Here is an 18,487-nt window from a genome sequence, read left to right on the forward strand (position 1 = left end):
TAAAATCCCCGACAGATGCTCATGGCTCATTTTGATTTCATAATTCCGAAGTTAAAACACTAATTTGTCATGGCAGCTATTTGCTAAGTGAAGAATTTTCCATCTTCTGGGTCTTTAGTTTTTTCTTGAATATGTGCTGTTTGTTTTAAAGCTTTGGATCTCAGTTATTAGTTTTCATTTTGGCCATCCTCAGGGACATTTGGAAGACTGAACTGGCCTCTTTTCTCCTCTTTCTCTTCCCTTTCTATTTGGATTAGAAGCAACAGGGAAAGATGATATTGTTGAGTATTTTAGCCAGGATTTTAAGAAATGTGTTGAGGAACAGTACCTGATTCTAGCAACAAGATAGAAAATTAGCAATGCTGAGGGGAAGGGGTGTGGGGAGGGGTGATCAATAACAGAATATTTATTAGAAATCAAGAAGACAAGAAAGGATTAGTTTTTTTGCTTGGTTTTTTTAAATCAGATTTCGCCAGCATAAAAATACAGTGAACTGAGTGGTATCTTGTAAAGGGTGAACAGGGCAACATGATTGTTCTGTTTGTCACTCTGACATCTGTGTGAGATGCATGGGCGGCTCCTCTTCCTGAGGACAGGGACTTGTTTCTCTTTTAGTATGTCTCGTAGTACAGTTGGGCTTCCCTCATTGCTCAGCTGGTAAAGAATCTGCTGCAGTGCAGGAGACCCCGGTTCAATTGCTGGCTTGGGAAGACCCCCTGGAGAAGGGAAAGGCTACCCACTCCAGTATTCTGGCCTGGAGAATTCCATGGACTGTGTAGTCCATGGGGTCGCAATCTTTGCCAAATTGTCATATTCTTTTTTCCCCATAAAATAGGTGCATCAGATGTGATTGTGTGTGTGTGTGTGTGTAACATAAATGTAGAAGGATTTCATTAAAACACCCTTATAGAGTGTGACAGACGCAGAGATAAGGGCTGTGTATTCTCTCTAAAGGGGAATGCGCTGACTAGCTACAGCAAGCATAGCTATATGGTCACCAGAATGCATCCGGCATCAGCAGCTGAGGATCTGACCAGGGAGGAGGGGCGTGTCTTGAATGAGGTCGTGCCTTTCCCCAGGCATCCTATGTCTGGTGACTGTGTGAAGTCCTGTGGAAAGGCCTGGCCTTTTCTGCCTGACACAGGGCAAGCTCTGGTACTCGGCCAAGGCTTTATTGGCCTGCATCACACTTTCACATCCTTTGTCCAACCCTGGTTCCTTTACATCCCTTTCACCTAATGAACATGTTTTATTTTTTTCCCTAACAAGTGTACTATAGCTCCAAAGTCCACCTGGAGAACCAAACCTATGACCTAGTGTCATCAAGATGAATTCTCTTTTATATTTTTAACTTTTTATTTTATGTTGGAGTATATCAAATTAACAATGCTGTGATAGTTTCAGGTGAGCAGGGAAGGGGCTCAGCCGTGCGTACACATGTGTCCATTCTGCCCCAAACTCCCCTCCCATCCAGCCTGACACATAACATTGGACGGGATTCCCTGTCCTGTATACAGTGGATAAGGATTAATTTTAAAATTTAATAAGAATCTTTTATCTTTTAGGGGAATTTCTGTTAAAAGGTGGGGCTCGGATTTACATATCCACGAATATCAGGACATATACCAGAAAAATCTAAAGAATTTTCAGAGTTTAGAGGGGGAATAAATAACCTGGGATAACAAGAATTTCTGGAAAAGCTGACTTTGGATGAGAAATAATTGAATTCATAAAATTGTACAGTCCTTTTGAAATTGTTAAATCCTTGACAAAAGCTTCTTTTAAAATTCAATGCAAATATATGTGTATGTATATTTATTATTCTTACTATGGTGCTGGTTTAGTCACTAAGTCGAGTCTGACTCTTGTGACCCTATGGGCTGTGGCCTGCCAGGCTCCTCTGTCCATGGGATTCTCCAGGCGAGAATACTGGAGTGGGTTGCCATTTCCTTCTCCAGGGGATCTTCCCGACCCAGCGATCGAACCCAGGTTTCCTCACAGCAGGCAGATTCTTTACCAAGTGAGCTATGAGGGAAGCCCTGTTCTTACTATATTCTTACTACAGTAGCAGTTAAAGATGAATATGATTTGCTTAATGTAGATAATTGTATTATTATTTTCTAGTATTTGGATTCCAACTCCTGCAGGGAGATTATACCACTTTTCTCCATTAAACCAGGGTGTGACCTTGTGACTTGCTTTGACCAATAAATTGTGAGCAAGAGTTATTTGTTATCACAGCATAACTTAGCCTATCCTGACTGACATATTCCACATTGCTTAGTATCCAGCCACCCAAGAGAAAGCTAATGCTACCAATGTGTTTTTTTAAGATTTCTTTTATGATTCATACTCACATGCATTTTACATGTGTATACGTGTGTGTGTGTGTATATATATATGTATGTGTACACTATAACTTATAGTACATATACCACTTTTTAATCTTTTAAAAAGCTTACAGAAGTTAATGCTACTGTTGTTCCAACTCACTAAGTGTGGTTATGTACCAAAGTTTGCCCACATTTTAAAATTCATGCACCCTTGTGTTAATATAAAATTCCCATGCTTTTCTTTGATACCATTTTAAATTTTGGATAAGTTTGAAATTCTTAATAAAACAAGTTTAAATAGTGATTTTTAAAAATATTTTATTAAGCACTTGATTCTGGTTTTTGACAAAACTCAATGTTTCATCAGTGAGGGCCCTAAATCAGCATATTTACCTCAAGTTTTGGTGTCATAGTGTCAGTGGTCAAGTACAGATGTGGTTACCTTCTATGTCAAGAATGGTTCTGCTGTTTTTCTTGATAGAAATGATTACAACCATGTTTATATATTGATTATAGTAATTACATGCTAGGCCTACTAATTTATTTTGAGGTAAATATGGGAATTTTTGCCTCAGATTCTCCACTGTGATTTTCTAAAAATTTTTTCTAATTGATTTAAAATTTAAGCACTAATAGCTTCTATTAAATTTTGCTAAGATTGACTTAAAAAAATAAATTTATTTACTTTTAATTGGAGGATAATTGCTTTACAATATTGTGTTGGTTTTGGCCATACATTGACATAAATCAGCCATAGACCTACATGTGTCCCCAGTCCCCTCCCTCCTGAAGCTCACTCCCACCTCCCACGCCATCCCATCCCTCTAGGTTGTCACAGAGCACAGGTTTGAGCTCCCTCCGTCATACATCAGATTCCCACTAGCTATCTGTTTTACATATCCTAATCGAAGAAAGACTGACTTTCAAGTGGTATTTTCAACCACAGCATCAGGAAAGCACTACCTGAATTCATCCCAGACAGACTTGGTGAGATTTTATTCTTTCTCTTGAAATTTTTTTTCGGTAATCTTTTTATGGCAAATTGCACTAAGTCAAGAAAAGATATTTTTAGCTCTGATTCGCTGAATATATAACTAGATTTTGGCATTAAAGTTTAAAACGTATCATGAGGAGCAATAATGTTGGCCTTTGCTTCTTGAAGTTTCAGAATTCATATTCAAAATATCAACTATATCTGCCAAATATGTCAAGCTCTTGGGAAAGTTATTATCTTGGCAAGTTTGCAAGTGTCTAATGATGGAGGAAAGAAAAAGCAGTTCTTTTTCCAGAGTATCTTTAAGTTCATACTCATGCATGGCAAGGAACTAAGTATATTTCCTTTGTACATGGATTGAGCAAAAAGCAAGTGGAGAAAGGAAAAAAAAGCAGTGATGATTTGATCTTTGGTAATTTTTTTTTTTTTTTTAATATCAGGTAAGTCAGCAACTTGATTTTGGTGGTGGAACCTTAGAAAAAGATACTTGGGAATATTTGCTTCATTTTAACTTTTGGTAAAAGGCAGAATACAAGAATTCATTTTTTTTTTTTTTTACCCCCTCTGTGATCTGAGATCTTTTTATTCTTTGGTATGAAAAGAGCTACTTCAAGCAAAACTTCTACAATTTTTTGTGGACCCTTAATAGTCTACTTGACTACTCTTCAATTTTTCATGCTTCAGAGCATCAAAACCTGTAAGGAAAAGCTTGCATTAAAAAGAAATAATGTTGCTGTGATTCTTTTACTCATAGAGTTTGAGGAAACCTAAATTACTTTTGCCACTTTGTGTACTATATTATAATAATTTAAATTAATGGAAAACAATAGATTTTACCTGAGTGTATTTATAATGTACTTATGCTTCAGGTATGCTGCAGGAGTAGCAGTATGACATCTCTTTCATCATATATGACAAACATACATCTCATATATGTCACTTTGTCTGTGCTTTGCCTGAAAGCTTTATCATTCCATATTCTTTGTATTGCCACCAGCCACAGATTTAACTGAAACTATAAATGAATTTTACATTTGTAGTACAAATTTATTTTTCAAACTGTTTGTCAGTTCAAGAGATTTTGATTTGTCCCATTTTGGAGTCTGTAGCTCACAACTCTTACTCCATAAATAATCAGATATCCATAACCATCTTTAGGAACTTTATGGTATTTTTGCATTGTAAAATCTTAATAAAGTTGCTTCTGTATTTCCTTGGGAGGAAGAATGCCTAACATTGCCACTAGTTGTTCGAATGATTTGAACACTGCTATAAATAGTTCATTTAAGATAAGGGAGAGAGTATTATTGATTTATCATTCTTGTTTCCCTTGTAGTCATCAGTAAGCTCTTAAAGAGTGAATACTGTTTATCCTTTTTTTTGTTGTTGTTGTTTATCCATTTTTATACATTTTACAATATTTTACCCATTTTGAGTTTGAAAGTATATTTTGAATGTCAGTTGGTATGCCAAAAGCAAAAGACAGGATGACAGAGTTAAACAGTTGTAATTGTTTACTATTTTCCTCATGTGTTCCAGAACTGCTATTTTTAATATTAAAAATAACATACATTGTTATAAATCAACCATATCCAATAAAAATTTAAAAAGTGACATGTACTGAAAGTTCATTGCAGTGTAATTCATAGAATTGCCTGAAACACGCATCTGGTATGATCCGTCCTCATGCGGGTGTTACTCTTACACACTGGGCTTCACTTGTGGCTCAGCGGTAAAGAATCCGTCTGCCAATGCAGGAGACTCGAGTTCGCCCGCTGAGTCAGGAAGATTCCCTAGAGGAGGAAATGGCAACCCACTCCAGTATTCTTGCCTGGGAAATCACGTGGACAGAGGAGCCTGGTGGGCTGCAGACCATGGTGTCGCAAAAGAGTAGGACATGAGCCACTGAACAACAGCTTTCTATTTTGTAGCCAGAAAACGTTATTCCCAGACAGCCACCATTGATTCCTCCGTCCCTTCCCCCTCTCTTTCTTTTCTCTTCCACTCTAGCTCTCTGTCTCGAATCTTTTCTCTCGTGTTGCTTTTACCCTATAATTTCGGAATCTCTCATTTCCAGAAGGGCAGCTCCAGAGGGTGTTTTCAGAGTTAATATTATTCCTGAGAACTGTTCCAGTTCCTTTTTCTTTTTTTCTGTCTTATAGTTTGACTCCAGAAAATTTTACATGGCCCACTTTGGTAACCTTTTTTTCCTCTTCAAATATTTGAGGGTTTTGGATGATCAGAGCATTCCATTCTTCATACCCGTTGGCTTTTTCCCCCTTTAAACTTGGCTTCAAAATAGCATGAAAATCTTTTTAAAGTGGCTGCTTGACTCTGTTAAAATTTATTAAATGGTTTAGGCTTGTGAATGGTGTGCCAGAGGGCATATAAACCAGAGTAGTCTTTTCCTTCACTCTTTGAAGAAAGCAGATTTTATACAGTCTTGTAATGTAGCAATAGCATTTAGTTCTGTAGAACCCCAATGTTCTTCTTCTAGAAGATTTTGTCCAATTTTTTGAAATGTCCCAAATCTATGCTTTGAATTTATTTAAGAAAGAATTATCATTTATACCTCCTAGAGGTGTTATGCAGTGATACAAACATAGATATATGCTTGTTTTATGAATTAGCCCCTATAATATTGAAACTACTTCAGACATTTGAACTATTGGAAAATAAATGTCTGCATTCTTTTTATTGGAGAAAAATGACTCCCAACAATCTTACTGCCTGGGTAAAGATATACAGCCTTTCTACCCATAATGTCATTGCCAGAAGCCAAATAGTATGTTTTTTGTTTTAATGGAAAAGATCTTTCAGGTTGCTGGTTTTACATGGTTAGAAATGCTTCCTGCTCCAGTCACCAGCCCCAGGCTGCCCATGTATTTTGAATTCAGAAATGACAGCTGAAACCAATTAGGCAGAATAAGGGGATCTCTAAGTCACATATAGGTTATGTCCAAAAAGGAGAACAGTACATTATATGATTAAAAAAAGAAGCAACTAATTTAATTAGGGCTAAGCTGAGGCAGTGTGATTATTGTAGGCAATTTTTATATAGTATTTTTTTTTGTATTTTTAAAAATTTCTTTGTTTAATTGGAGGATAATTACTTTGAATGCTGTGATGGTTTTTGCCATACATCCCATGAATTTGCCATAGGCATATATGTGTCCCCCATCCTGAACCTTCCACCTGCCTGCCTCCCCATCCTGCCCATTTAGGTTATCACAAGGTAATGACTATGGAGGACTTTTATATAGTATTAACTACTGTGCGTATTAGCTACCCTTGCCCTCTTTAGGAAATAGGTGTGGGGTTTACTGGTAGAATTTCAAACATTTTCTAAGTGGCATAAAAACAGCTGAAAATAAAATAACCCAGAAACAGGCTTTGGAATAGTAAAGTAAGTCTGCAGTAACAGTGAAATATTTGAGAGTATTCCATTTTAAGGACATATTTTTAGGTATCATGATGGGATAGATCAGAAGACTGTATTTTTCTCTTATTGTCATATCATGTCCTGTGATGCAACTTGAGACACAGTAATTAGAATTTCTATTAGTACTTCAGAGGGAAGAGATAGTACTCTTGTAGTTGTTCATGAATGTCTTGTTTTTGTCATTAAAGATAAGGGATTTCAGTTCATTTGCAGAATACCTAAATAACGTATAATGGAATACTTAAAAACTTTTATTTTTTGACCACTGTTTTAAAAATGGGGCCCTTTGGTATAGAGTGGATACAGACCTTCTCTATAAGTCACCTTGAATGGCTATGATTTTGTTTAAAGGAAAAGTTGATTAATATTTCTTTTCATTTTTTCTCACTAATGAATAGTGCTCACATGTTTGAACCCACATTAAAATCTTATTTATTATAATTTGGGAATAAATAGATGAACACTACAAAGCTGAATGGGGGGAAATGCAATTTCAAAGTCAATTTAAACCTGTGGACTTCATATAAGAGCAGTTAGAAACTAACTGCTCAGTAATTTGATGTATTAATTCTCACAGCAATGTAGGCTGATTAAAACAGAGATTATAGCCAGAGGAAAATGGCATTGATTGCTGTAGAAGAAAGAAGGGCTCAACTTCTAGAAGTTTTCTTCAATTGCCTCTAGCAGCAGCCATTCGCCAGAGAATCACTTGACTTTAATGAGCTACAGGTGAAATATTGATAAGTTAAAAACTAAAACGATAGTGAGATCTCCCAAATGTGTTACTGTCTGAGAGGTGTGGTTTTAGTTAAAATGCATGTGGTGTATCCCAGACGGTAATAAAGGTGATACTGGCCAAGAGAAGAGTAAGTATCACAGGTCAGCCTCTGTCACAGCTGCTGCCTTGGGTACGTGAACAATTAGCACTGTTGCCATTCATTTTGGGACGCTTTGTGGTACCACTGAAGAGTGGAAGGAATTGCTCTGGAATGCTCTTGTGCTTTAGATACTTGCAAATTTCTTAATATGCTCTGTCACCAATCAGAGTAATATTCAAAGCTGTTTTTTTTAAAATAGTGGATCACTTATCCATTATAAGGAAGAGATTAGGGTGTAATCAAACTGGGATGAGGAGCAAGGATCTCCTTAAACAATAAGAGTCAGTCTGGAAAAGGAGGGCTCGATATTTTTGTGGGCTCTGTATTACTGTGCTTTGGCTCTGGTTTCCAAGTGGTACATGTTATCAACTAGTTCTTAACATATCGCATGTGTTCTTTTTTTTTTAAGTTTATTTATTTGCTTGTGCTGAGTCTTAGTTTTGGCACACAGGATCTCACTTGTGGCATGTGGGATCTAGTTCCCTGACCAAGGATCAAACCCAGGTCCCCTGCATTGGAAAGCACAGAATCTTAGACGCGGGACCACCAGCGAAGTTGCCCCCCATCTTTTTCTTTTTTTTTTTAATTCAGGTTTTCACTTAATGTTTTGTTTTCTTTTTAAACGAGTATTCATTGATTTCCAAATAAAAGTATAGCTGAGGTGTGATGTTTATTTTTTAAATTAATTTATTTTTAATTGGAGAATTGCTTCACAATATTGTGTTGGTTTTGGCCATACATCAGTATGAATCTGCCATACATTAACATGAATGAACTGTTGTATTTAAATGCAAAATAAGCCTATTCCTCAAGAAGAAACAAATTCAGAATTAGTTTTATTATCTCTGAAATCTTTCCAGTATTCCTACTATTGTGAAGCAGTTTTTTTTTTTTTTTTAATGCTATAAAAATTACACAAATCCTGAATATACTGACTTCTGTCTTACGGTCAAGATGGAAAACTAACATGAAAAGAAGTCAAGACTATGGAGGGTATGTGTAACAGAACTTCAAAATGAGGATTTCTGCTGGTTATCCCTGTGGAAAGACTTCCTTATTTTTAGCCTAGATGCTAAAAATAGGGCTGTGCTACTTTCAATATCACATTTTGGCAGTGCTTCTGAAAAACATCAAAAATTAGCTGACAAATGTTGTAGACACCGTGCTTAACATAAGAGGGTGGGGGAAAAATGTATGTGTTGGGGAAGGTGCTCTGTTTAGATTCCTGCTTAATGAGAAAAGGTCAGTCTGAAATTCATTGCTGATATAAAAGCATAATTTCTCTGAGGAACTTGGCATCTCCTGAATAAGAATTTTGATCTTTTCAAGGAACAATAGTTGGAAAACCTCATTTCATAGATAATACATTGATTACAAAGAACATAATCCCATACTAACAGCTTCCCTGGTAGCTCAGATAGATGGTAAAGAATCTGCCTGCAATGCAGGAGACGTGGGTTTATTCCCTGGGTCGAGAAGATCCCCTAGAGAAGGAAATGGCAACCCACTCCAGTATTCTTGCCTGGAGAATCCCATGGACGGAGGAGCCTGGCGGGCTGCTGTCCCTGGGGTCACAGAGTTGGACACGACTGAGTAAACTAGCATTTTTACTTTCAGACACATACGAAATGATGACGCCTACTTAATAATTGACTTATACTTGTTTCCACCCTGGTCAGCTTTCATGTCCAATAGCTTGTCTGACTCTCGGGTGTTCTGAGAGCCTTTTTACCAGTGGTTTTCAGTGAAAGCATATTACTTCTTTTCCCTCACCCAAAGTCAGTTTTAAAAGGCATAAGGAATGGAGAATTCCAGGAAAAACATCTACTTCTGCTTCATTGACTTCGCTAAAGTCTTTGTGTGGATCACAACAAACTGTGGAAAATTTATTAAAGAGGCGGGAATACCAGACCACCTTACCTGCCTCCTGTGAAATCTGTATTCAGGTCAAGAAGCAGCAGTTAGAACAGGACATGGAACAACAGACTGGTTCAAAATTGGGAAAATATTCCATCAAAGCTGTATATTGTCACCCTTCTTATTTAACTTATATACTGAGTCCATCATGTGAATTGCTGGGCTGGATGAAGCACAAGCTGGAATCAAGATTGCCAGGAGAAATCTCAATAACTTCGGATATGCAGATGACACCACCCTTACGGCAGAAAGTGAAGAGAAAGTAAAGAGCCTCTTGACGAAGGTGAAAGAAGAGAATGAAAAGGCTGGCTTAAAACTCAACATTCAAAAAACGAAGATCATGACATCTGGTCCAATCACTTCACGGCAAATAGATGGGGAAATAGTGGACACGGTGGCTGACTTTATTTTTCTGGGCTCCAAAATCACTGCAGATGGTGATTGCAGCCATGAAATTAAAAGACAGTTACTCCTTGGAAGAAAAGCTATGACCAACCTAGACAGCATATTAAAAAGCAGAGACAGTCACTTTGCCAACAAAGGTCTGTCTAGTCAAAGCTGTGGTTTTTCCAGTGGTCATGTATGGATATGAGAGTTGGACTATAAAGAAAGCTGAGTGCCAAAGAATTGATGCCTTTGAACTGTGGTGTTGGAGAAGACTCTTGAGAGTCCTTTGGACTGCAAAGAGGTCCAACCAGTCCATCCTAAAGGAGATCAGTCCTGAATGTTCATTGGAAGGACTGATGCTGAAGCTGAAGCTCCAGTAGTTTGGCCACCTGATACAAAGAGCTGACTCACTAGAAAAGATCCTAATGCTGGGAAAGATTGAAGGCAGGAGGAGAAGGGGACAACAGAGGATGAGATGGTTGGATGGCATCACCCACTCAATGGACTTGAGTTTGAGCAAGCTCCAGGAGTTGGTGATGGACAGGGAAGCCTGGCGTGCTGCAGTCCGTGTGGTCACAAAGAGTCAGACATGATCGAGCAAGGGAACAACACCAACAAGGAATGGAGAGTGGAAAACATGAAAAGGTGAATGTCGTCGTCCAGCTTGTTTCTCACCTTTTTCTTTGGCTGGATTTTTTTTTCCTGGTAATCTTTCGAAGGGATGTTCTCCACTCAGGCCTGTTTAAAATTGTCATCATATTTATAGTTTATCTTTGTAGCCTCCTTTCATGACTTTCTCTTTAAGTTTCATGGTTGTGTTCTGTTGGTCATGTAGCTCTGTCTACATATGATTGAAATTAAGTGAGACTCTGCTGTGTGAAAGTGCTTATGAGGAAAACGTCTTTTCTTCAATGTTTTATGGTCTTTCTCCATGCTGCTTTTTTTTTTTCACAAAGAAATATCTGTCTTCTGCTTTCTAAACTGATCCTGCCACAGTGTAATGAAGTCAACATGGAAAAACCCAAACTGTAAATGTGGTTCTTTTACAGAAAACTTTTATGTTCAGGGGATTATGGTTTCAGATATGTTCTTCAAATTCCTTTGCCTTGAAATACTCCTGCACCTTTGTGAACTTTATACTAAATGCTGCGTACATGCGTGCCAAGTCACTTCTGTCATGTCTGATTCTTTTGTGACCCCATGGACTGCAGCCCACCAGGCTCCTCTGTCCATGGAGTTCTCCAGGCAAGAATCCTGGAGTGTGTTGCCATTTCCTCTTCCAGGGGATCTTCTCAACCCAGGGATCAAACCTGCATATCTTTTGTCTCCTGCATTGGCAGGCGGGATCTTTACCATTAGCACCACATGGGAACCTTAAATAAATGCTACTTGATGGGTAATCAGCAATGAGGAAAGAGGAACCTGATTTTGAAAGAAATGTATGCAAGTGTGGGGATTGAACCTTCCAGCTTCTTTCTGCTCTCACTCTTCTGGTTGGTGTACAAATCTAGCCACACTTGATAGCTTTGTTTAAAACCACACACTCTATAGAGGGAAGACTGATGAAGTACTCTTAGGCATTCAGGTATAAACCTGTCAGACACAAGTACTTCTAAAAGCATTGCCCAGAAGAACAGCAGGAGTTGTAGAGTGAATAAGAGGGAGATGCAGGAAGATGAAGTGAAGCATAACGCAGTGCAGGCCAGGAGAGATGCTAGCCACGAGCCAAGATAGAGATTGGAGGGGGAAGAGTGACTGGGCTTGGTCTATAGTTACCAGGCACCTTGTCTAAAGATACTGCTTTTATTTTTAGAACAGGAAATGGCCAGAGGTCAAGTCAGATGGATCTGAGATTACGCATGTCTCATCAGTGGATGGTGATCTGTTGGTCATGGGCCGAAGGGGCCTTCTGTTCAGAACTTGTATGTGTAGGATGGCTTTAAAAAGTGTAATAGCAGAGAATGACCTCCCAGCGTGATTGTTAAATTTACTTCTGTTATTTCTGGACCAGGAAAAGTCACAAGGGTCACATAATCCAGGCAGTTGAACTAAGGGGAGAAGTTAAACTGAAGAGATGTAATGAAATTTGTAATTTAGGCACATCTAATGTAGTTCCAGGCGTAGTATTGTGTATTAAAAAAAGAGAGGGGGGAAAAGAAAGTTTTTAATTAAGGTAAAACGGAAGTTTGCCAGGATTCAAAATAAGACTTTATACCACCTTTTTGTCTTTTCCTTCATTTGAGGTTCTCCAGATTCTTGCCCCTGATCACCCCGAGCAATCTGAGATTAATGATGTATTTGCTAGAAGTAGTCTCAGAGGTTGTGTACAGAGAGCTGTGGAGTATGAATGAGAATGTCTGGACATACAGACAGGAAGAACACATATAAGAAGAATCAAATGTTTCGCCTAAGAGTTCCAGTTCTCAAACGGTATTTAGCATTGTAATCCTCCAAAATAACTCTTCATACTCTAAACACACTACAGAAAATCACCATCATTATCCTCGTCATCACCTGTAGCATCTACCCTGTGCTGGGCAGTGTAGTAAAACCATAATGGATATTTACATACTAATTTTCACAATATCCATATGCGGTAGGTGTGCTAGGATTATCCCCATAACACAGATGAAGACACCGATACCCAGAGGTTATAGAACCCACCTAAGACTACATGGCTAGTGACAGCCATGTGTGTGCATACATACATGTTCATGCCATATAGCTGAGGGAATGCAAATTTAACATTTTTAAAGGTTTGGGAAAAATCTTTTTGAAATTTCCCAAGATCTCCTTTCTGGAGAAGCCTCCTTGTTATCCATGTTGGGCATGCATATGTACACAGAAGGATGTAAGGTACATAGGAGAATCAGGAACTTTTCCCCCCATTCCTGATATATTTCCATCCTCATAGTTAAGTGGGGATTTTGTTTGTTTGGTTGGTTTCAAACAAAATGCTTGAATACTTTATTTTTTGGAAAAAGTTACAGTAATTTCACAGGTATATAAAAATCCACAGAACGTGAATTCTCTGAAAGCAGAGACTCTGTCACTTACTTATATGCACAATTTGCACTTAAAGCATATATGTCCAGTAGAAAGTACAGTGGAAGCTTTGTCCCTAACATCATTTCACTTCTTTAAGCATATGTAGCATAAGTTTATTGGGCATAAAATTAAACATGCTTTTTAGCTGTGTTACTCATATGCTTTATATAACCTCCTTTTATTTTTAAAATTTTTTGTCAGTTTCATTGGTTGATTTTTTTTTTTAAAGAAGTAACCTTCAAGATTTTGTGAAAATTTGAGCTGCTTCTTTTATTTTGATCAATGTTTGCTTTATAGTGATAATGCCATGTTGCTAGGTGAATGAATACTTAATCCATTTTCTTTGAATTCTATTATGTTTAACATTTACATTGATAAGTTGCTTTTTGCTTTTTATTGGTATTTGTCAGTATAAATATCATAAAATATAAATAACATCAATATATAATATATAATATGATGTATTCCTTTACTTTCAGGTTTTCTGCTATTTTTTTGTTGTTTCTTATATTTAGCTTTATCTTGGAAAGAGTGTGTTTGATTTTGTTTTGTAAACTGAAAATTTACATTTTTAAAAGAAATTTTAGCATGTTTATGTAATTGTTATGATTGGATGTGCTTTCTATTTAACAGTTTATTATGTGTGAGGCAACGAGCACATTACAGTTGTGTATCATGTTATATATTAAAAAGTGCTTTTTCATGTGCCATTTTATATGTTCTGTTGCAGCATTGTTAATTGACTATGCCCCAATACAAAATAAAAAGTTTTAAAAAGTACACAGTTTCTGTCCTCAGTGTGTGGAAAAGAGAAAGGCAATGTGGTCTTAGAATACATCCAAGCGCCTTTCTTCTGTCCCAGGTTCGGTCCCTTTGTTCTCCCCCTGGCTCCCCCTTTCATTCTCTGTTCAGATCTTGTTTGAAAGTGTCGCTTGCTGTGGCCTGTCTTTAGCGGACATTAAGCTCCCCGCTCTGTGTCCTCAAACACTACCCACTAGTATTCTTAGTGTACAACGTACTGTCCTGTAATCACACGTATCCTGGTTTTTCCCCACCTACATCTGTTTCCTGGAATTCTGTGTCCTGGCTGGCTAGTGTCACTAAACTCCAGTGCTTTCTTTGGCCACCTGATGCGAAGAGCCGACTCATTGGAGAAGACCCTGATTCGGGGAAAGACTGAAGGCAGAAGGAGAAGAGGGCGGCAGAGGATGACGTGGTTAGATGGCATCACTGACTCAAGGGACATAGTCTGAGGAAACTCCAGAAGATAGTGAAGGACAGGGAAGCCTGGCATGCTGTAGTCCATGGGGTAGTAAAGAGTGGGATACGGTTTAACGACTGAACAACAGCAATAAAATGACTAGTGCCTGCAAGATGATGAGTTGAGAAGTACATGATGAACAATGAATGAATGCTAAATTCTGCTCTGTATTCTCAGCCGTTACCAGCTGGCATGCAATAAAAACTCAGTAAAGGAATCTAAATTGTTATCGTCATGGCTACAACCATGTACAGGTTCTTGAATGTGTCAAAAGCTTATAATTCCTTAACAATTGAAGCCTGATAGTGGGGCATAAGTAATCATGGTCACTGGTTTTTACAGAGTGATTAAATCATAAAATTGTTACCACCAATAAATAAGATTAGGAAAATTTGTATAGCAACTCTACATGTTTCTTTAGAAATTTTATGTAGCTCATAATATAAACAGAAAAAGCATTAAAAAGAAAATATACAATTATGTGCAAATTCAACTTGGGATATTTGGAAGAATTACAGTATAAGTTGCTATCTTGGGATATTTCTTTTTTAAAATAAATCTGGATGTGTTTGTCTTAATTTATAACTTTGGAAGTATTTGCATTGATTTAGAGAGTAAATCATTAAACAGAAAGAGAAAAAAAAAAGAAAAAAAAAGAAAGTAAATCATTATAAAGTTTTATAAAATAAATATTTTTTCAAATATATTCACAAGTGCTGAGAATCTGAAAATCATCTTTTAATGAATATAGTTATGAAAAATGTAAATACATCCAATGATTAATTTCCTTAGAATGATCTGTTTGTAATATTTACATGTCACACAGAATAAATAACCATCACCTTCATTTCCACTTGAAAAATGCAAGATAATTGAATTGTATTTGGACTGGTTAACTGTATGTGGATGTGCTTTTAGTTGAAGTTAAGATATATATTTTAGGTAAGGTTTCTTCTTATTCCACTTAAGAGATACATATTCAATGTGAGAATTAGGCAGTTAACAAATTAACAAATTGTAGACATAAATTCTTTCTAATGCACAGATATGTTTAACATAAGATAGAATCTGGAGTAATGATTCAACTGTGGTTGAAATGGAGGGTGGAGGAGCGTGCAACTGCATACACTAAAAAATCCACCCACTTGTCTTATATTTGCTTAGTTCAGAAAGTAGTGGTGACTTTGAAATAGAAAAATATTGATTCATTGTGTTATAGCCAGAGGGATGTTAATACGTCTTCCTTTCTTTCTTCTAGCATACTGATCTATGTCAGTACATGGACAAGCACCCAGGGGGGCTGCATCCAGATAATGTGAAGGTAGGAAAAGATCTTTTAAGTCAAGGCTTAGCATTCTTCATGTGCATTTTTTGAACCAAAATCTAATCCCTCTCCTATAATTTTTTTTTAAGTGTGTAAAAAAAAGTGACTCTGAAGTGAACCATAGTCATTGCTTTGACATTGAAAGCCATGCTTTGCCATTAAATATTTTCACTGGAGTATTATTATTTAAACTGCATCCTGTTTTTCCTTCATGGAGAAACATTTGCCAGTAATGAGAGGGATCTAGTGGGATCCTGCCAAAACTGTGTTTTCAGTAGAGAGGAATCTCCAGTTGCTCTAGCTTTGAGCTCCATACTGAAGTACCAATTGGTTTCAAGATAATGTATTATTATGATCCAAAACAGTGTTACGATGAGTTCACAGTAACATGAGTTTTTTCCTTTGTTTGTATAAACAGATAAAAATGATTTTTCCTTCAGTTTTCTTTTATTTCTTTTACCAGAAATTGGATTACTATGTGTAAAAAGGGTTAAGCTTTTCTAAGTTTTGATCTAGCAACCATTTTGGAAAATTTCCCCTGTATTTCAAACTTAAAAGAGGAGATTCTTTTCTTGGCCTATGTTAGGGAGTTAGAAGATACTAAAGTTTATCAGTAGGCTTAATGATGTGCTTACATTTTAGTTTTGAAATGGCTACATTTCAGGATCCTGAGGACCCATTGAGTGATAGAAATGCATTTGAAGTATCATTATTTGTCTCCTTTTCATCCCATTCATTATCTGCACCTTTCTTGCAGTGTGGCATGGTTTTTCTGTTGTATTTTCCCTTTGCTAGTAGAGGTAGATTTCACATATAGTGTTACATGTGTTCATTTCTTTTTGCTTTATAAAAATAATATTGTATATAGTTTATTTTTTTGATATCTAGTTAATGGGTTTTCTTTATTAATTAGAGATGTGATGTCAGTTGTAATGAATTTAATTGAAACATTTGCCCGCATGGTAGTAAATGACGAAAGGATTTGTTCTCTACATTCCCTAGGACTGACTAAGCAGTCGTTAGAACTTTTGCCATTCTGATGAGTAAAAATGAAATGTTTTTACATTGGCATTTTCTTGACTGCTAGTGACATTGGGCATCTTTTCATGTTTCTTGACCACTTGTAATTCTGCCATTACAATTTGCCTGTTCTTATATATTGTTCAATTTTCTATTGCATTGTTCTTTTCTTAATAAATTGAAGGCGATTTAGAATATTTGTAACATTAATGATGGGGCTTTTTAAGGTGATCACTTTTGTTGTACAATTTTAAAATGTAGGAAATTGTAGGGACTCTGGCAAGACATTCTTTTTAAAATACATGCTAGAATCATTATGCTACTTGGAGTATTTGTTTACTTTTTTCATATATGTCCTTTTTCATTGTTATGATTTTTTGTTTTATTAAATTTTTATTTAGATTAAGTTTTTTGATTATTCACTTTTCTTAAACATCTGTATCCATTGACATAGATAGATTTTTAGTGGTTGGATTGGGCAAGAAATTTTAACAGGCTAAGAGATTTTTTAAATTAATCTTGTTTCATACTAATTAATAGTATTATTAATTACAATACTAATGTTTAATGACCGCAATTTTTTTTAACATCAAAACATCTCAAGTCGTCTCATCACTATATTTAATGTTCTTTTGTTAGGGTTGATTGGGTTAAAAATCAACAGTATGGTACCTCCTTACCCCTATTTTCCACTTCAGCCCAGGTAATCTGCAGAGAACCCAGCTAGTGAAAGCCCAGGACCTACTAAAATCAGTGGAAATCAGAGGCTGATTTTGACCTCGAAGCTAACTTTGACCTCCTGACTTTAAATTCAGTGACAGGATTGAGATTAAAGAGCTGACTCAGCCTTTGCAAAGAACAAAGGCATCACTGGATTTCCATTATCCTTGTTTGGTCTTCTCACCAACACTTTGTTGTTGTTTAGTCACTTAGTCATGTCTGACTCTTTTTTACCCCATGGACCAAAGCGTGCCAGGCTTCCTTGTCCTTTACTATCTCCTGGAGTTTGCTCAAACTCATGTCCACTGAGTCGATGATGCCATCCAACCATCTCATCCTCTATTGCCCCCTTTTCTTGGCCTCAATCTTTCCCAGCATCAGGGTCTTTTCCACTAGTCAGCTCTTCGAATCAGGTTGCCAAAGTACTGGAGCTTCTGCTTCAGCATCAGTCTTTCCAATGAATATTCAGGACTGATTTCCTTTAGGATTGACTGGTTTGAGCTCCTTGCAATCCAAGGGACTCTCAAGAGTCTTCTCCAGCACCACAGTTCAAAAGCACCAGTTCTTTGGCTCAGCCTTCTTTATGGTCCAGCTCTCACATCTGTATAAGACTACTGCAAAAACTATAGCTTTGACTACATGGGCCTTTGTTGGCAAAGTGATATCTCTGCTTTTGAATACGCTCTCTAGGTTTGTTATAGCTTTCCTTCCAAGGAGCAAGCGTCTTTTAATTTTGTGGCTCATTAGTTATGGGTAAGTATTGGTGGACAACTTTAGTTGTGAAGCAAAGGAAGAGAGCTCTTCCCACAGAGCATTTTTGGGTTCAGTGTCCTCAGGCCAGCATCACTGGTGATTTCTGTAGCCTTTGTAGTAAGTTCTGCTTTTTCCATTACATTTTATTTTTCCTTAATTTCTTGATAGTCATGGGGAGATTGAGCTTCTAGGTTACTGATTTTCAGTTACTAGGCTGCACTCCTTGAAATTGTATTTCAATAACGCTTACCCGTTTTGCAAGCTTTTCTTTCACCCCATGATCAGTCATCATATACTTAGTATATGTATATATACATCATTCAAATATGTAACATGTATATCCTTCCAAATATGAGAAGCAGCAATAGGTATTGATATGTGAGTATCCCTTTCCCCATAGCTATTGAGGT

General features: G+C 37.0%; 1 protein-coding gene across 3 annotated transcripts in view; it reads left to right on the forward strand.

Annotated features, from left to right (window-relative positions):
• Positions 1 to 18,487, forward strand: part of CDK14 (cyclin dependent kinase 14) — a 638,693-nt gene that overhangs the window by 273,894 nt on the left and 346,312 nt on the right. For all 3 annotated transcript variants that reach the window (XM_043873241.1, XM_043873240.1, XM_043873242.1), the window contains one exon: positions 15,519 to 15,581. In XM_043873241.1, the coding sequence (XP_043729176.1) occupies positions 15,519 to 15,581 (63 nt within the window). The remainder of the gene's footprint in view (positions 1 to 15,518; positions 15,582 to 18,487) is intronic.

Source organism: Cervus elaphus, chromosome 18 (genome assembly GCF_910594005.1).
Source record: "Cervus elaphus chromosome 18, mCerEla1.1, whole genome shotgun sequence".
Classification (NCBI taxonomy): domain Eukaryota; kingdom Metazoa; phylum Chordata; class Mammalia; order Artiodactyla; family Cervidae; genus Cervus; species Cervus elaphus.